This window comes from Salmo salar, chromosome ssa20 (assembly GCF_905237065.1).
Source record: "Salmo salar chromosome ssa20, Ssal_v3.1, whole genome shotgun sequence".
NCBI classification, from domain to species: domain Eukaryota; kingdom Metazoa; phylum Chordata; class Actinopteri; order Salmoniformes; family Salmonidae; genus Salmo; species Salmo salar.
The window spans coordinates 23,573,969-23,593,631 of record NC_059461.1 but is presented as its reverse complement, the minus strand read 5'-3'; the positions used below and the strand labels follow the sequence as shown (position 1 = coordinate 23,593,631).

The 19,663-nt window shown below is 40.9% G+C and overlaps 2 protein-coding genes across 5 annotated transcripts in view; both read left to right on the top strand.

Moving 5' to 3' along the window:
• Positions 1 to 2,045: 2,045 nt before the first annotated feature.
• On the top strand, positions 2,046 to 10,079 carry LOC106579889 (apical junction component 1 homolog). Its single transcript, XM_045703088.1, has 2 exons — positions 2,046 to 2,228; positions 5,144 to 10,079. Exon 2 carries the CDS (start codon positions 5,198 to 5,200, stop codon positions 8,447 to 8,449), a length of 3,252 nt encoding a protein of 1,083 aa, XP_045559044.1. The 5' UTR covers positions 2,046 to 2,228; positions 5,144 to 5,197; the 3' UTR covers positions 8,450 to 10,079.
• A 1,766-nt stretch (positions 10,080 to 11,845) lies between these two features.
• Positions 11,846 to 19,663, top strand: part of LOC106579890 (GTPase-activating protein and VPS9 domain-containing protein 1) — a 38,711-nt gene continuing 30,893 nt past the window's right edge. For all 4 annotated transcript variants that reach the window (XM_014160228.2, XM_045703087.1, XM_014160230.2 and 1 more), the window contains exon 1: positions 11,846 to 12,009. The gene's annotated coding sequence lies outside the window, so the exon portion shown is untranslated. The remainder of the gene's footprint in view (positions 12,010 to 19,663) is intronic.

The following is a 19,663-nucleotide window of genomic DNA, read 5'->3' as shown; positions in this document are numbered from 1 at the left end:
TTGCTACTATTTGGCATTTGTCTGATTGATCCCTTTGAGAGGGGTCTCGAATCAACACAAGACCATTGATTTCCTCCCTCAAGAACCTCTGCAGAGGCTGAGACACCTGCTATCACACAGCTGACAGTAACTGATGTCATAGTGTGGGGCAGGAGAAGGTGATTCACTCTCTGGGAGACTGGATGCTAAAACACATCACAGAGTGAGATCCTCATTGCTGTCATTCTGAATCATATCTTATACACGTGGGATGAGACAGATGGAGGACTCAGGCTCATCAATGGGAGTTGTTTTGCAGTGCTCTGATAAAACTGATCGCCCAGGCATACATTTTTATTTATTGCAAGTACAGTGTCAATGCTCTCTAATGATATTGGAAACTGATTTGGTGTTGTATGTTATGAGCTCAGAGAGATAGATGCAGAGGGCTAGTTCTGCCCTCTAACAAAATGGGTACCACTGCAATTGAGCATCATTTCAATCTCCAGTTTATGAGCACTGTCTGTATGCTACATGTTTCTCTCCTCTCTCTGTGAGACTGCTTTAGTAAGCAGTTTTAATGCTGCAGCTAGTCACATGCTGCTCTGGAGCCCACACAGTGCTGTCACCATCATCAATTCAACTAATGCAGAAACTGTGTCTAGGTGAGATTTAGGAGCAGGTGTGGGGAGCTGCAGTCATTACCCTGTGCTGATGAGAGGTCATTTTCAGAGCTTTTGCTTTGCTCTGTTGTTTTTCACTTCACTGAAGCGCCCCAAATCATTTTGACATGAATTCACCATTTTATAATCAGTAGCCTTTCTATTGTTGTGCAAGAGATTGTTGTGAGAGAGGATAATCATGTGACAAAATGAGTGAAGAATGTGAGGCTTGGTGTGAACACAGCAGGGGACTGTTTAGGTGTGGATTTGAACATACTGCTATGCCTCATCTCATATAGTAGGCCTACATTTTTGGTGAGGATATAATGGGCTGTTTAATCAATAACATACTATTAATTAATAAGCACATAATGAAAAGTTTATTTTCATTGACGTGATATTTGTGTGAGCTAAGTGAAAATGATTTAATGAGTGAATTATCTTCCCATACGAACAGTGATGATCCCTTTTGGAAAAATGAGCCTTCATATTTGTGTCTGCAGCTACTTTCGTGAACACAGATAGGATTTAATTCTCCTCGCATCTAGGTTTCCATCCAATCAAATTGACTTGTTGCAGGTAAAAAAATCGGTGCGTGATGACGTAGTGCGCATAAAAATACATTTTGCGTAAAAATACAAGATAAATAGCATTTTCAACTCGACTGATTGTTTTCTCCAAAAGAGATTGCGTTATATAGCGAGTGTACCCACTCTGGTATTGGCATGTGCACTCTAGCCAACAGCTCGCAGGTACATTGCGGGTATAGCCTACTATGAGATTATGGACAAAATAGCGAGATTGTTTGTATTTGTCAAATGGCAGCCAAGCATCGATTATCATGTCACCAAAATAAGACTCGATAATTATTGGAAAGCAGCATCAAAGCTCATTACCTTGCACTTGCACCACCCTGCGAGATTCATCATAATGTATTTCATCTGTAGCCTAATAAATTGTTTGCTTTCCCAACGAGTCGTAGTGGGAGGGCCACACAACATGTCATCGCATGACTAAGTTTACATCGATATGATGGTTATTTTGTCAATATCTGCGCATAAAAGCGTTTCCACCAACATTTCTCGCATAATTAATTTTACCAACACAAAATTGCCTAGTGTAGGCTATTTAGTTTTGTCGACATTTGGAAAGTTTAACGACTAATATTATCTTTCCATCAGGACTTACATTACATTAATTTTTTTTATCCGACATGTACTTTACTCGCAAAAAAGGGTTGGATGAAAATCTGGTCAGAGACATGGATTTAAAAGAGCGTAACAAACCCCCTCATAAACGCGCACGAAAGCAGACACTCATACAAGAACGAACACACAACTTGCACGCGAGCGCATCATTGTACGCCCATAAACGCAGCCTCAGACACACCCCCTTCCTCAGAATGCTTCAGATAAACCATGAGGGCGCACTCAATCACTGCGTGAGGACTGTGATGTGGACAACATGTAGCACAAAATGCAAAGATGGCATGATTATTATAAGAGATACAGATAGGCTGAACCGTACAGGAGAAATGGATTGATAATGTAGCCTACAGATGATGGAAGCGGATCATTGGCGAGAAGGGTAAGATGAGATCCACTCCTATTTGATGATGGAATTAAAACTCTTCTTTTTCCTCTGAGTACGGCCACAACATTTTGGTATATTTGAGTGTGCGATTACCTCTTCCAATGATGTCATCGATGCTCAAAGACATTGGGTCAGCTTGGGAAGGATGCGAGCGCAGTGAGCAGGGCCGTGCCGCATCAATAAACGATGAAAAAGTGTGCTTCAGATCGCAATGATAAGAAATCAAGCCCTTTTAAATGTAGCAATCTGATCATGACACTATTACAATATGCGCGTATTATTGTGACGACGCATTTCCCCACAGTTGTCTCTGTGGAGTAGATGTTTACTTTTTTTTAACTAACGTGGAATATATGTTGAATTTACGTCTGTGCCCAGTGGGAAAGGGCTATTTTCTCACACTGACAGATGGCCATTTTCAGATGAGACTATACAAACAGAGTAGGTCTTTCATGATTCAACATTATAATGTTAATTGTCTTTCTAGATATCTGGATGTCTGTAACATCAAGATTTTCAAAAAGTTACAAATTCCAGAGATCCACAATAGTTAAGCTCAAATATGTGTTTTATTTTTTAATTATGAGCCTCTCTGGATAAATAACTTTTTTAACCATAACATGAGGCCCACTTTACATACCATTTTTGGTATGGGGCACTAAAGCAGCTCCCAACAGGGTATTTAATTAGCTAAGTAGTTCTTTATTGTTCATCAAACATTGCTCACTTGTCTTTTGTAAAAAAAAAAGAAAAATAAATTGCTGTCACTGTGATGACTTACCCTCTAAAAAGGACATTCAATGCCTTAATCAGCATGAGAGTGCCATGTTTCGATGGACAATGGCATAATAGCTGGCATAATGTTGGAACAAGGGTATGATTGTACACACGCACACACACACACACGCACACACACACACACACACACACACACACACACACACACACACACACACACACACACACAAACAAGCATGTATGCCAATTTACCTACTTTCTGAGTAATACTGTATATTAATAATGAATTCTATCCTCTTTAATTCTATTTTGGGTAGCATGGCTGACACAGATGTCAAATTGATTAGAGAATATTCATGCTTCAGTGGAATTTGAGCGGTGGCCATCACTAAGACATCTGGATATTTATGAAAAATAAATAATTATGAACATTTCTCTTGTCAAAAAGGATGTGGTTACACTTCATCTTACAGTCTGCCACAATATTTATCAGGTATTGTCTCAGAAATAACATTTCAAAATAGTAATAACATTATAATAATCCAATAATGATCATTTGTTCATTTAAACAAACACACCAGTGCATATGTATTTTGATACCAAGTTGTTAGCAGTTGTATTACACTAAATGTTACGATTTTAAAAAACAAACGTATTTGCTGAATGTTGAAAGTTGTTTTGAAAATCTTAATTAGAAGATGAATCAGTGACTGTAACCATGGTACATTATTTAATAGGTAGGTCTGTAGGTCTGGTAAGGTTGGAATGGTTGTTTCAAAATATGATATTTAGGTGTGTTGTGGAGACATGACGGGGGAGATAGGACTGACCAACTATCAACTCAGGATGAACAGATGGTATCTCAGGGTTAGCTCATGGGCGAGAGCCAACAAGGGAGCCTCTCTGTATGTCTCTCTGTCATGAAAATATGCTTTAAATGTCAAATGGAAAAGCATTAGAAGCAAGTTCTATGTGCAAAAACATAAAAATGAATGCTAGTAAATGTTTGCACAGTTTGAAACATCAATGCTTACATACTCGCTTATTCTTGGTTTTAAACAGACACTATTTCTCCATATAAACAGTGGTGAACTATACCCCTTTGTTTATTATGAAGTACTGTTGTTTATGATATGAATGGCAAGCTATGTACTAGTGAAATGCTCTGTGTGTACTGCAAGCCACTGTATCTATTCTGTTTCAATGAATTAAGTTATCTTTCAAAATCAATATATTGTGTGAAAGAAAGAGTCAGTGATCATTCTACAAATCAAACCATTCACATCTTACATAGCCTTTTTTATGGATTGACTGTCATCTACAATCAACGGAAAGTGATTTATTTACTGAGGAGTTGCCCTTCACTATTATACTTTTTGTGTGTATGCTTTTGGATCCTTACACAATCATTCCCAAAGTGCTTGAAACAAACCATTGAATTATTCAGTGTGGTTTAGTGACTCCTTTTCTCTAGAGTGAATGATTACAGTTACAGCGTAGCACAGTTTTGCACTCTTTTCATGACCAAACTTTGTATGCAAGATCCAACTAAGAGAGTCTGATTTGAGATTAAAATACAATACTGATTAGGTAACTATCTCTCTGTTAGATAGGCAGTACTTTCTTGAGGGGAACGTCCACAACGTCCATTTTATCTCTCTTTAAAATGTATATTTATGGGCCGTGTGTATATTAGTGTTGTGTCTCTCAAAGTGTTGATCTCGTGCAAGAGAATCATCTTCGATGTACTGTAGATACTGTGTAAAGCATCTTGGCAATATGATGGGCAGTAAAATCTAAATGTCCCACTCTCCTAAAATTACAACAACCTTTGGCAGGGATTTGAGTTCTTTAAATCAAGACCTTGATACAGAGCACACTGCAGAAAAGGACATCACAGCATGCACGATACAATTAAATCCTTCCATTTTTTTCTCAAGCTGTGTGAAAATCCTTCTTTTCATTGGATCTGGAAGGAGATAGGCCATAGGTCTACAGTATGGAAGATAAACCTACTGACTGTTATTATCATTATATTATTTATGTTGGTAATCTCCGTCATCACAACACCTTAATGTCTGTGTAGAACCACTGTTACTTTGAAAAGAAAATGTGTATGTGTGTATGTTTTACTATGGATCTAAAATGCTTCTCTATCTTTCTTTTCTCAGGTCATATTGATCTTGAATCAATCTGAAGGGGGAGATCGGAGGAGTCCCTCTAAGATGACACGCACAGATCCCCCTGATATACTGGTATCCACTCTGTATCAGGACATCAAATTAAACCCCATCACTGGGCACTCTCAACAATGTGACTCGCAAATGATTGACAAACTGGAGCGACATACGGAGACCATCAACAAAAGACACTGCCGTAGCTTTGACTTCCTCGAGTCATTGGATGACCCACAGTCCTTTTCTGCCTCAATGGAATACCCTTACAAGAGGACTGAGCATCAGGGGGTGCATAAAGAGGTGACCTGGAATGGCCTGGATCATCCAGGACACCTCCGTTTCTCCTCCCCTGATCTGTTTAACACTAGACTACCACCACCACAGCATGCTAACCCAGACAAAACCAGTCAGGCCGCGAGGTCAGATTCAAAGAAGAGGACTAGATCTAAAAGTGCCCCCAGAGTCAAGACCACCTTTACCCCGGTGCCCATTTCAGTCTCCCCACCAGCAAACAAGAGGGGACGAGATGTCTCACAGGCTGTACCAGACCCTCTAAGGACATCTGAACCACACCGGGACTCTTACTCCTCTAACCGGGCTTTTTTGAACGAGGTACACCCTATAAAACTGCAACCACGCTCTCCCCTCTATGTCTCGGACTGTTTCTCAGAGGTGAGCAAACAGGATCAGCCTACCATCACTCCTCACGTCAGGTGTCGTGTCGATATCAAGCCAGATGCGGCAGTCCTGCAGCACACAGCCAGGAGGTCTCAGAACATGAGGACTGAACATCCCTGGCAGAGATATTCCTACTCCAGTCAGAGTAGAGGTCTGTCTGTGCCACGGCAGGTACGGACACCCACGCCAAGCGAATGTTACAGTGGGGATTATAGACAAGCATATCAGTACGCTACCTGCATGACCCCCAGCTACATTCAGCCAGTAGACATGCGAAGGGTGCCCTCCCCTATAATGCCAAGGGAATACTTGTCAAGGGAGCAGAGGACTCTCTCAAACCCCAATATACCAACTAAATTCTTCTATACTGAGGATCCGACTAGATACCCTGTCCATCCGTCTGCTAGAGCGTACTATCAGGATGATAATTCCAGCCTCACCAGCCAAGGCAGTACTCTTAATAGTCAGTATGTGCATGATCCAAGGACTCGCTGGGTTCACACTCTCCCAGTCCGACCATATTACACAGAGCAACACATGTCCAGCAGAGACCCTGGGCAGGCTGTCTATACCAGACCTTACTCTACAAGCGAAGCAGCGCCATACTTTGCTCAAACACCACAGGCAAGAGCATACTATGGGGAAGATCCCAGAGCATATCCTTGTCAGTCAAATGGCTCCAAGGTGTTCTACAGCAAGCCGTACAACCCCCCAGCAGGACAGTATATTCCATGCAAGGCGTATCACACTGAGGGCCGTCGACAACCACAAATGTCCCAGGCTTATGCAGATGACTGGTATCGTTCAAGTATATCTGGATACTCGAACCAGTCCTCTCAGCTGACACCACAGAGAGTAAGACAAGAGCCAGTAATGTCCCCCTGGTTTGCAAACAGTTATGTGGAGCCAACCAGACTGGTAGCAGAAGTCAGAAACCATTCCAAATCCTGGGACAATATTCTTTATCCTCGTCATGACAGGGAGCAAACAGTACCCCGTGGACGCAGCTATGAGAATCTGTTTTACCAGGGGAGACATCCTCTGTTTCCTAGTGATACATCACAGCCAGTTATACTCAATCTATCTAGTTCACCAAGGCGCTATGCTGCCCGGTCCATCTCTGAAAACTCCTTAGAGAAAGGACCAAACAATGCTGGAAGGAACACTAAGGCTGGGCTATGGTTTGCAACTCCTGAGATCACGATAACCGACAATGACATACGTGCACGCAACCACAAACAGCGAGATGCGCGTTCAGCCAGCTGGGATACACTGGATTGTGAAAAGGCACCGACTCAAAATGTTCTTCATCATCAAGAGCAGCCATCTGAGTCAGCGGAACTGACCAAAGACAGAAAACACAACAATTATTCTCTGCAGCAGAGCCTAGAGCAACTGGACGAGCTGCTAGCTGATCTTGTCATTGATTACAAACCACCGACCAACAGGAAGCCTAGTCAGGATCTATTGAACCAAATAAAACAGTTGATTAGTGAGGATGATGAAAAAGGAAAGATAAAATCTGCGGGCCTAGAGAGTCTAGGAGGCCTAGAGAGTATAGGACCTCTCAACACACCACCCTCCTCCACTAAAACCAGCCCTGACACTATCAAAGACCCAGACAGTGGGTGTGATGGCTTACAGAGCTTACAGAGGAGTCCAGAGGAGTTCTCTCCAGACCTCAGCACAGACGACAATGACACCATGATGTGTGCCAACAGGAAGTGCAAGCGGACAGAGACCCTGTTCAATGCCTGTCTTTACTTCAAATCCTGTCATAGTTGCTACACCTTCTACTGCTCCCGGAACTGCCGTCGGGATGACTGGGACAGCCATAAAGAGAACTGTCTGTATGGACGTATCAGCAGTGTGTGCAGACACATGCTGAAGTACTGCAGAGAGAACTCTGAGATCCATAAAGTCTTCTCTCGCATTTCCAAAGCTGGCTACCTTTCCAGAGGGAGAGGCATTCTTTTCCTGGGCTTTGCTAACCCAGGGACTGCTGACAACTTCCTGAAGGTTGGGCTTGAGAGCCTCGTCATGTCCCCCACATATCTGTCTCTAAGAGAGCTGGACAGCTTCAAAGACAACCTGGGGGATTACTGCAAGGACCTGCAGCAGGCTGGCAATGAGTATGACCCCAATGAATGTTTCCTCTTGAATGTATCCATAGCTGTTGGTGAACTAGTGCCTAACAGACCCTCACCAAGAGTCCAAACACCAACAGTCCGAAAATATGCAAAGATTTCGTTGGCCTCCTCCAGCCCAGATAAAAAGGTCTTCAAGAAGGAGAGTGACATGGAGACACTCATTTTGACCCCGCCTCCAGGCACACCTGATATTGACAAAGAGGGAAAGGAGGGTATGAAAGCCAGAGAGATCTGCTTTATCAATATCCAACGTGAGCTCAGGACCAGGGGAGTCTTCCTGCGTCATGAGTATCCCAAAATATACAATCAACTCTGTGAGTTTGTGGAGAGCAACAAGAGATTCACACCCACTACCATTTACCCCATAGATAAGAGAACAGGGAAGCAGTTCATGTGTATGATCATGGCTGCTTCTGAGCCCAGAACGCTAGACTGGGTAGGCACCCCCCATCTCCTGGATGATATTATATAGTACTGTACTGTGCACCTCTGATGTCACCTATATGTACATGTAGATACATGTAATTTAACAGATATTTATGATGAATGTTTGTAGATACATATGTATTTTACATCAGAAAGGAAGATTGTTAATAAGACTACCGTTATTAATGTTTGCATTAATGTTTGCAATCACTAAGACTGATTAAAACAATGTGCAGGAAAGTGTTGACTGATGTTACACACACACAAACAAACAAACTATAATGTAACACTTTATCATTGTTGGTTTTTGTTGCATTAGAGTTGTTTTTATCCTGTTACACTGAAAATCGCTTGATCTGCATGTAAAATGGTCATACTGTATTTACGAGTCATTATTTAGTTTTTAATCCCTGTTTAGACAAGGTACTGTCTGTGTTGATACCACATGAATTGGGTTGGGTTGTCAGGCACAAATAATTCACAATTATCTAGAAAAATACCACTGCCTGGCTGAATATAACTGAGGGAGGCACTGCTATTCAGAACATTTCTAAAGCAATCTAGATTAAAGCTACAAAGCATCGTTTTGCTCCAAATGTAGAGCTCCACTAGTGTTCTACGTGTTGAAGCTGTTCTCAGCAGCTGTAATATATATACAAGAAAAATACTGACAGTTGTATTTCTGCACATGCTTCATTATATCCGGAAAATATTTGAATATCAAAGTATGTCTTGACATTGCTGTGCTGTGCCAGAATATGGGTATACATCTTAGTTAAGATGATTAATATCACTGCTGATAATAATGCTTTCATTATGTCTACTTATGGATAGAAAAATCAGGTGTCTACACCTATGCTCTGAATCCCCTCCCCCCTTGAGTTTTGTTTTAGGCATTAATTGCATCCTCTTTCATCACTTTATTAACATTCTATTGATTCTACATTGTTCAATTCACTGTAACACGCTTGATAACTTGTTAGATTGTGGCCTTCAGTAGAAAATGCATTTGACAGAAAGCAATGTGTGGATTTGTTTTGTAAGGCTTGACTCTTGACTGTAAATGAATGTGGTGCATTTGCTTGACATTGCAAATGAATATTTACTTTGCTTAAAGCATGTTATTTATATTCAGGTATTTTAAATATTGATTATGCTTATGGAAAACTGGCAATGGTTATAATAAACTGACATTCAATTCTTTGAATTGTAATATTATGTTTAAAGAATAAAATACTAGTACTATTATTTTTGGTTTAGAAAATACACCTTGCTTTTGGGATACATATTTATGGTATAATTAACACATTTGTTGAAGAATATACATTAATATCCTATACTTAATGTATTAATGTATTTCATACCTTTAAACGAACACAAAAATGCAATAAAGAGAAGAAACAGAAAGAGCAACTTTCATATTTGAACAGTAACATATTGGTAATGACAAGCTGGAGCGTTGAGCTGCTAAAAGCTTCTATTGCACTTGAACATAAATTATACAGAACGTCTCCTAATGCATCTAGCTACACAGCACTGAAACGAGCATGTTAAATGTCCATTGATAGAGCCTGAAAATCTAAGTTTGATCTTTTACATCATATTTTCCCCTGCTAGATGTTACCCAATTTTCTATTTTGTGATGTTTATAACCCATGTATAATAAACACATAATGAAGACTGACCCTTCTCTTTGCATTTGTATTCTAGAGTAAACCATGCAGAGCCCTGTATTCAGCCATCTCAAGTCTCTTAAGTAAACCATACAGAACACTAAAACAATGATCATACAATGTGATCAATTGACCAAGTATTTAGTCTTTCCCCTTTTTGTTGGTTTTACAAGCTGCGTCAGTGTCTTTTGTTGATGGTCTCCATGTGTTGTTCCATTTTGACCAATTTATGCACAAGTAGATGGGAAGCCTGTAGTTATTCACACTTCTATCAGATAGCCCTGAAGGACATTCAGATGACTTCAAGATTGATGAGCAACTGGCACATCCTCTAACTAATGCATAGACAGACTGTAAATCAAATTAGCCATGGCACATTCTCTGCACTGGAAACTAGATATCTGGAAGGACTACAGCCCATTATACAGACAAAGACAATACAGATAGTCATTTAAATGTTTAATCAATATTCTATTGCCATTTTGATAGTGCCTCGTAAATTGCCAACAGACACTATCCCATCACGATAGCACACCACCCTTCAATATGCAGGTAAATGTGAGAAACCAGCACTACTTCTGCTGGTCTTAAAACAGACATCTCAATATTCTTATGTAAGACAGTTTTCATCTTTGTTTTTCTTTACAAATGGAGATGGATGGCGAGAAAAACCTGGAGACAAGTCATTTTGAAGAGTGTATAAATTCGTGGAACTTGATCGCCACCTATTGATGAAATTTAGACATTGCTAAAGTGGCAAATCAGGAAAGTCAAATTATTGTATTTCATGTTATTTGAAAACCTAGTTTGTAGTTTATAGCATACAAATCTGACCTGCATTTGTAAAAATAGTATGTTTTCTTTGTTCAGGTAGTATGCCTAGTTTGAACAGTAGGGATGCCTCCTACACATTTACAGTGAAAAAAAAAAAAAGGTGGGCTTGTCATGGACAAAGATTTTCTAGATTTTGCATCCCCAGCAAGAAAAGGTCAGGGACTCACAGCCTCCTGACCCAGCAGAAAATATATATATTGCAGGGTTGTGCGCTATAGTGATGGGATAGTGTCTGTTGGCAATTTATGACCTGGTCTCCACAATCACCAGACCTCAACCCAATTGAGATGGTTTGGGATGAGTTGGACCGCAGAGTGAAGGAAAAGCAGCCAACAAGTGCTCAGCACATGTGGGAATTCCTTCAAGACTGTTGGGAAAGCATTCCAGGTGAAGCTGGTTGAGAGAATGCCAAGAGTGTGAAAAGCTGTCATCAAGGCAAAGGGTGGCCACTTTGAAGAATCTCAAATATAAAATATATTTTGATTTGTTTAACACTTTTTTGGTTACTACATGAATCCATGTGTTATTTCATAGTTTTGATGTCTTCACTATTATTCTACAATGTAGAAAATAGTAAAAATAAAGAAAACACATTGAATGAGTAGGTGTGTCCAAACCTTTGACTGGTACTGTATATATGTTTTACATAAGTGTTTTTTTTTTTTTTTTTTGTATTTTCTTAACTTTATGTGTATGTAGAGGAATCGGTTATTAGTAAATGTGATATTTGTTTAACATTACCGTAAATGTGTACAGTAAGTAAGAAAACATAGTTTAGCATCCTGAAGTCCACTACAGACGACATTTATAAACAAGCTCTTACTTAGCTCTTATTAAATGTAAAAACAGAAAACTCACCAAACTATTCCAGGTTGAGATATTTACTAAAATCTCAGTGGCCCAGCGCGCATGCGGGTGGAGCGCGCCTACTCGTGATGACAGCAGATGACAGCTGACTGAGCTAGCGCTCTGACGAAGAGGGGAGATCAGGAACGGTCTGGAATAGACATATCTAGCGATTTAACTGGTCAGACACTGACATTATTTCACGGTTATAGGGATTCCATAAAGAACTGGTATACTATCAACAACTTGTTTGGTAAGTCATTGAATTCGTGTTATAGCTAAAGCGTTAGCTAGTTCTGTTTTCATCGCTGGCCTTCTTCTGCTAACGTTAGCTAGCTACTTCTTGGACGTCCTCCGTGATTGAACGCTATTTTCTTCCACAACTGGCCAGCCTGGCCTACCCAGGCAACATTGACATATCCCTATAAAGGTATCCCACCGTAGCTCGATGTTTGGCTAGTAACAGTGCTGCAACATTTCAAGTTGGCTAGGTCGCTAGCTAACGTTACTTAACCAACGAGTTAGTAAGCTAGTTAACGGTTACCGTTGTTGATAGATAGCTAAGTACAGTAACGTTAGCTATGGTCTCTGTGATAACTATTTTGATTGTAAACTAGTATCTAGGCACCTAGTTAACTACGCTATAGCGACCTGTTAGTGTTAACGTTAGTTAGATAATTAGGTAGTTGGCTAGATGGCGAACCAATGCGCCTCAAATAGCAAGCTTTCTAACTAGCTAGATTGCTAGCATTTCACTGTTAACGTATGCCAGTATAATGGAAGTAAGCTAGCTAACTGTTTACAACAGAGGCCGACGGTGACACATTAGCTAGTATTAGTAACTAACGTTAGTAAGCTAACTAGCTAGTTAAACTAACAATTCCGCAAGATGTCGACTGTGTTGAACAAGACAATACTGGGGCCCTAAAAATTACTAGATGGGCAAGTTGTCTTGGTTGGTTGAATAATTAACTAGCTAGCGAACGGCGGTCGCCTCTCCTTACCCACCTGATCCCCTACATTAGGTGTAGAATTGAGCCCGACCCAGTGCAGTGGCCGTGACTATTCATGACGAGGGTAGTAGGATGAACCGTAGAGAACTTCAGATGTGTGTGTATCAAGCGGGGCTCAAAGGTTTTCAAAACAGAATGGTCACACTAATTTATGTTGATTTAAGGAAAGCACTTGACCTTTTGATTAGGCTAATTGTTAGAGCCAAAACATGAATACATCTCAATCACACAAATGAAGAGAAGTGTGCTCCTAGCTTTTTTATTTTTTTATTCTTGAGTTATTGTGATCTACCAGACATTGGATATCATTCAGGTTTCTTTGAATCTCAACTGACCTTGCCCCTGGAGTACTAGTAGTGTTGTTCCGAGGCAAGGTAGTAGTCTTTGTTTTGGCAAGGTCAGGAGTTAGGATGTTGAACGCTCCACAGCAGAGGATCAGGATGTCTCATTCAGCGTAGGAGTGCACTGTCAGGCTTTGTCTTCCTGGCAGGCAGCATTTGGCCTACATTTAGCAAAATAAGATTTTGAGCGTACATCTCAGTGAAGGTGTTGATTTTAGGCATACAGAATGTCTCCTTATATTTGGAAGCTACCCATTTGCTCCCACCTCTGAACTTAAAGCCTTTGCAGATATTTCTTGCTTGCACTGCTTTGACCTACAGAATGCCCTCCTTTTGGGTATGGTTGTGTAAGAGGAAGCGTTTACTAATTTGTAATCCCTGGGATCTGATAGCCTAACCCAAGGTTGTAGGCATTAATGATATCACTAGGATTATTTTTCCGGTATTTTACAAATGTTTCAACCCCGAGAATAAATCATTTTTCTCCCGGGTAACACAGTATTTCCCGCCAAAACCGGAAGTGTCATTCAAAAGCATTTATATGCCTATGTCTGGATTTAAATAGAGCTTTGATTGAACATTCAAGCTTGATGCTACCTGAGCCTGATGAGCCATACATTAAACACATTTTATGAGCCCTACATTAGACATTTAATGATCCCAAGCCCCAAAAAGTCAAAATGATTGTGCCGTTATCCAATACATATGTGATATAGGCTACTGCACGTTACGCATGACAGAAAATCATACAAGTCCATAGATGTCGACAAACCATATCTGTATGGACCTCACTTTCTGCACGGGGGCATTGTCATACTGAAACAGGAAAGGGCCTTCCCCAAATTGTTGACACAAAGTTGGAAGCACAGACTCATCTAGAATGTTGTTCTATGCTGTAGAGTTTAGATTTCCTTTCACTGGAAGTAAGGGGCCTAGCCCGAACCATGAAAAACAACCCCAGACCGTTATTCCTCCTCCACCAAACTTTACAGTTGGCACTATGCATTGGGGCAGGTAGCGTTTTCCTGGCATCCGCCAAAACCAGATTCGTCCATCAGACTGCCAGATGGTGAAACGTGATTCATCACTCCAGAGAACACGTTTCCACTGCTCCCGAGTCCAATGGCGACAAGCTTTACACCACTCCAGCCGACGCTTGGCATTGCACATGGTGATCTTAGGATTGTGTGGCTGCTCGGCAAAGGAAACCCATTTCATGAAGCTCCCTACGAACAGTTATTTTGCTGACGTTGCTTCCAGATCCAGTTTGGAACTCTGTAGTGAGTGTTGCAACCGAGGACAGACAATTTTTACGTGCTACGCGTTTTAGTACTTGGCAGTCCCGTTCGGTGAGCTTGTGTGGCCTATCACTTTGCGGCTGAGCCGTTGTTGCTCCTAGACGTTTCCACTTCACAATAACAACACTTAGTTGACCGGGGCAGCTCTAACAGGCAGAAATTCGACGAACTGACTTGTTGGTAAGGTGGAATCCTATGACGGTGCCACGTTGAAAGTCACTGCGCTCTTCAATAAGGCCAGTCTACTAGAGGTCGACCGATTTATGATTTTTCAACACCGATACCGATTATTGGAGGACCAAAAAAAGCCGGCACCGATTAATCTGCCTATTTATATATTTTTATTTTGTTTTTTGTTGTAATAATGACAATTGCAACAATACTTAATGACCACTTATTTTAACTTAATATAATACATAAAATCGATTTAGTCTTAAATAAATAATGAAACGTGTTTAATTTGGTTTAAATAATGCAAAAACAGTGTTGGAGAAGAAAGTAAAAGTGCAATAAATGCCATGTAAAAAAAGCTAACGCTTAAGTTCCTTGCTCAGAACATGAGAACATATGAAAGCTGGTGGTTCCTTTTAACATGAGTCTTCAATATTCCCAGTTAAGAAGTTTTAGGTTGTAGTTAGTCTTATAAATTCCTATAACTATTTCTCTCTATACCATTTTGTATTTCATATACCTTTGACTATTGGATGTTCTTATAGGCACAATAGTATTGCCAGCCTAATCTTGGGAGTTGATGGGCTTGAAGTCATAAACAGAGCTGTGCTGCTGGCAAACGCAGTAAAGTGCTGTTTGAATGAATGCTTACGAGCCTGCTGCTGCCTACCACCACTCAGTCAGACTGCTCTATCAAATATAAAATCATAGACGTAATTATAATAAACACACAGAAATACGAGCCTTAGGTCATTAATATGGTCAAATCCGGAAACTATCATTTCGAAAACAAAATGTTTATTCTTTCAGTAAAATACAGAACCGTTCCGTATTTTATTTAACGGGTGGCAAACCTAAGTTAAAAAAAATTGCTGTTACATTGCACAACCTTCAATGTTATGTCATGATTATGTACAATTCTGGCAAATTAGTTCGCAACGAGCCAAACTGTGCAATGAACACAAGAGAAGTGACACAATTTCCCTAGTTAATATTGCCTGCTAACATGAATTTATTTTAACTAAATATGCAGGTTTAAAAAATATATACTTCTCTGTATTGATTTTAAGAAAGGCATTGATGTTTATGGTCAGGTACATTCATGCAACAATTGTGCTTTTGCTAAATCACCACCCGTTTGGCGAAGTAGGCTGTGATTCGATGATAAATTAACAGGCACCGCATTGATTATATGCAACACAGGACAAGCTAGTTAACTACACATGGTTGATGATATTACTAGGTGAACTAGTGATTGTGAAGATTGATGGTTTTTTATAAGATAAGTTTAATGCTAGCTAGCAACTTACCTTGACTCCTTGCTGCACTCGCGTAACAGGTGGTCAGCCAGCCACGCAGTTTCCTCGTGGAATGCAATGTAATTGGCCATAATCGGCGTCCAAAAATGCAGAATACCGATTTGTTATGAGAACTTGAAATCGGCCCTAATTAATCGGCCATGCCGATTAATCAGTCGACCTCTACACTCTACTGCCAATGTTTGTTTCTGGAGATTGCATGGCTGTGTGCTGAATTGAATACACCTGTCAGCAACGTGTTTGACTGAAATAGCCAAATCCACTTATTTGAAGGAGTGTCCACATACACTACACTGTATAACACATATACAAAAGTATGTGGGAGGTCTTTAAATTTAAAAAAAAATAAACGTGTTCCTACACAGTAGTTGTAGGACAGGCATAGGGTAGGCCTACTAGATGTGACAAACAATGTCTTTGGGGAACTCGCACATGACAGAGACACGGGTCTCTTATTCACATTTTTATTGTGCCGTCCAACACTCACTATTCCTGAGCTTTGGTGATGTAGTGAATAACTTCTCAGATCCTCGTTCTGACTGAAGTACTTTAGGCTGTTTATTACCTCCACCACTACCTCCCTTTCAGCTACCCTGCTTACCCTGGTTTCAGTTTCATATTTGTATTTTCCTAATCATCTAAGACCAAATATCCGACTATCTTATGTTGTCAATTGGATGTGGTGGGGCTGGATTGCTGGAATAGGTTGGGTAGAGTTTTGCCATGTCTCTTTGTGGTGTGTGAGCTCCTTCTGAGAGGTGATTGTTGGGAGGTACAGCGTGCACCCCAAACCATTGCACACAGGAGCTGGTAAAATGTCTGCAGTCCAACGGAAGGCCTGACGAATTTCAAAGGGACACAGCCCTTGAAGCTGCTGCTCAGCTGTTGGGCTAGGCAGTGGCGTGGCGTACCACAGATCATACAACTGGAGTCCTTAACCTGCTCATGCAAACAGTCCTATTTGATCTCATGTTGAGGGGAAGTGAAAAGGGGACTTTGTGTTTGAGTTTCGAGTGCCTTTAGAAAGTGAGTCCTTTCTGTGTGTCTATAAAAAGCACTTTGTTCTGTTGGCTTGTGTTGCATGTTCAACTGAGGGAATGTTTGGGCTGTGTTCCAAACACCTCCATAAATGTGCTGTGTGGTGAGCTGCATCACTGGTTGAGGTGCTTTTCAGTTTTCTTTTCCAGATGGTTTGCTTCACAATGATTCCTTGTTCTGAGCCTAAGCATCATGTACGTAATGTTGGGAGGGATGGCTTTGGACTGAATTCTATTTCTAGCCTACCTACCGCTAACTACCGTCATTCTGTCTCGCACACCCCCGCCTGTGCCTTTTCACACCACCTACAGTGGTTTTTCTTCTGCTTTTGAGTTCCCCGTCCTTTTCCATTACTTACTCAGTAGGTAGGTCTACTCAACAAATCTTCAACTCGGAAACTGCTTTACCCGTACCAGGCCACAGGTCCTACAGTACCACCTGTGTGTCGGCCCTAGGCCTACACCCCTTACTTCCACACAGGACTGTGACAAATGTATTCTACTCTTTCAAGAGCCTACCGCACATGCTTATTCTCATGGACTGGTACACTATGTTGGTCATTAATCTATTGATTAACCTTAAGTAAGTGTTTGACAGATTTGTATTTATTTACCCGAGATCCCCCAGTGTCTTCATGGTTCCAGAAAACTCCAGTGGCCAGTCCATCATTGGATTTAGCCTACTAAAGGAACACAGAGACTTTGTGTATAACCCATGATTAACCTTTCTTATCTGGCATGACATGGTTAAGAAAACGCTTCTAAGCCTCATTAAAATATTTATGCCTCAAACCACATACGTTTAATAGTATGAAGCCTTTGTAGTTGTGTGCAAGCTCTGAGGCAGGGTTCTCTGGGCTGTTTTCACAGGCCTCCCAGCCTCAATCTTGTCTGTTTTTTCCTTGGTAGCAGCCATCCACAAAGAACCTTGTGTCAAAGAATGCTCTTGGAAATCATTTAAATTTCATGCATTCTGTCTGGTTTGTGTGTGAAGTAAAGGGAGACTAATATGATTTGCATATACTCTCGTGCTGTGAATAATGCTACCAGATGCTTGTGTGAGCGAGAGTAGTGGCTTGCTATTGTTTAAAAGCCCCTCCCCCCACTGTCAATCTTAGCCAATAGAACTAGTGTTTCTGCCTTCTCTTGACTACTGACAGTCTACTTCCTCTGTCAGTGTGTGAGCTAGGATTCTGCCAACATGGCCTTTCCTGCTCTTCCTCAGGATTCCACTCTGAGAATAAAAATGATCCATTGTCCTCACTTGTAAATCTACTCCAAACTGCCCTGCATGTACAGTTGAAGTCTGAAGTTTACATACATCTTAGCCAAATACATTTAAACTCAGTTTTTCACAATTCCTGACATTTAACCCTTGAAAAAATTCCCTGTTTTAGGTCAGTTAGGATCACCACTTGATTTTAAGAATGTGAAATGTCAGAACAATAGTAGAGATTTATTTAAGCTTTTATTGCTTTCATCACATTCCAACTGGGTCAGAAGTTTACATACACTCAATTAGTATTTGGTAGCATTGCCTTGAAATTGTTTAACTTGGGTCAAACGTTTCAGGTAGTCTTCCACAAGCTTCCCACAATAACTTTTAGCCCATTCCTCCTGACAGAGCTGGTATAACTGATTCAGGTTGGTAGGCCTCCTTGCTCACACACACTTTTTCAGTTCTGCCCACAAATGTTCTAGGCTTTGATGGCCATTCCAATACCATGACTTTGTTGTCCTTAAGCCATTTTGCCACAACTTTGGAAGTATGCTTGGGCTCATTGTACATTTTGAAAACACATCTGCGACCAAGCTTTAACTTCCTGATTGATGTCTTGAGATGTTGCTTCAATATATCCACATACTTTTCCTACCTCATGAAGCCATCTATTTTGTGAAGTGCACCAGTCCCTCCTGCAGCAAAGTACCCCCACAACATGAGGCTGCCACCCCCATGCTTCACGGTTGGATGGTGTCCTTCGGCTTGCAAGCCGCCCCCTTTTTCCCTCCAAACATAACGATGGTCATTATGGCCAAACAGTTCTATTTTTGTTTTATCAGACCAGAGGACATTTCTCCAAAAAGTACGATCTTTGTCCCCATGTGCAGTTGCAAACCGTAGTCTGGCTGTTTTATGGCAGTTTTGGAGCAGTGGCTTCTTCTTTGCTGAGCGGCCTTTCAGGTTATGTCGATATAGGACTCATTTTACTGTGGATATAGGTACTTTTGTACCAATTTCCTCCAGCATCTTCACAAGGTCCTTTGTTGTTCTGGGATTGATTTTCACTTTTTTGCACCAAAGTACGTTCATTTCTAGGAGACAGAACGCCTCTCCTTCCTGAGCGGTATGAATTCTGCGTGGTCCCATGGTGTTTATACTAGAGGTCAGCATGGCCGATTTTAATTAGGGCCGATTTCAAGTTTTCATAACAATCGGTAATCAGCATTTTTGGGCGCCGATTACGGCTGATTACATTGCACTCCATGAGGAGACTGCGTGGCAGGCTGACCTCTTGTTACGCGAGTGCAGCAAGGAGCCAAGGTAAGTTGCTAGCTAGCATTAAACTTATAAAAAAACAATCTTCACATAATCAGTAGTTAACTACATACACATGGTTGATATTACTAGTTTAACTAGCTTGTCCTGCGTTGCAAATAATCAATGCGGTGCCTGTGAATTTATCATCGAATCACAACCTACTTCGCCATACGGGCGGTGATTTAACAA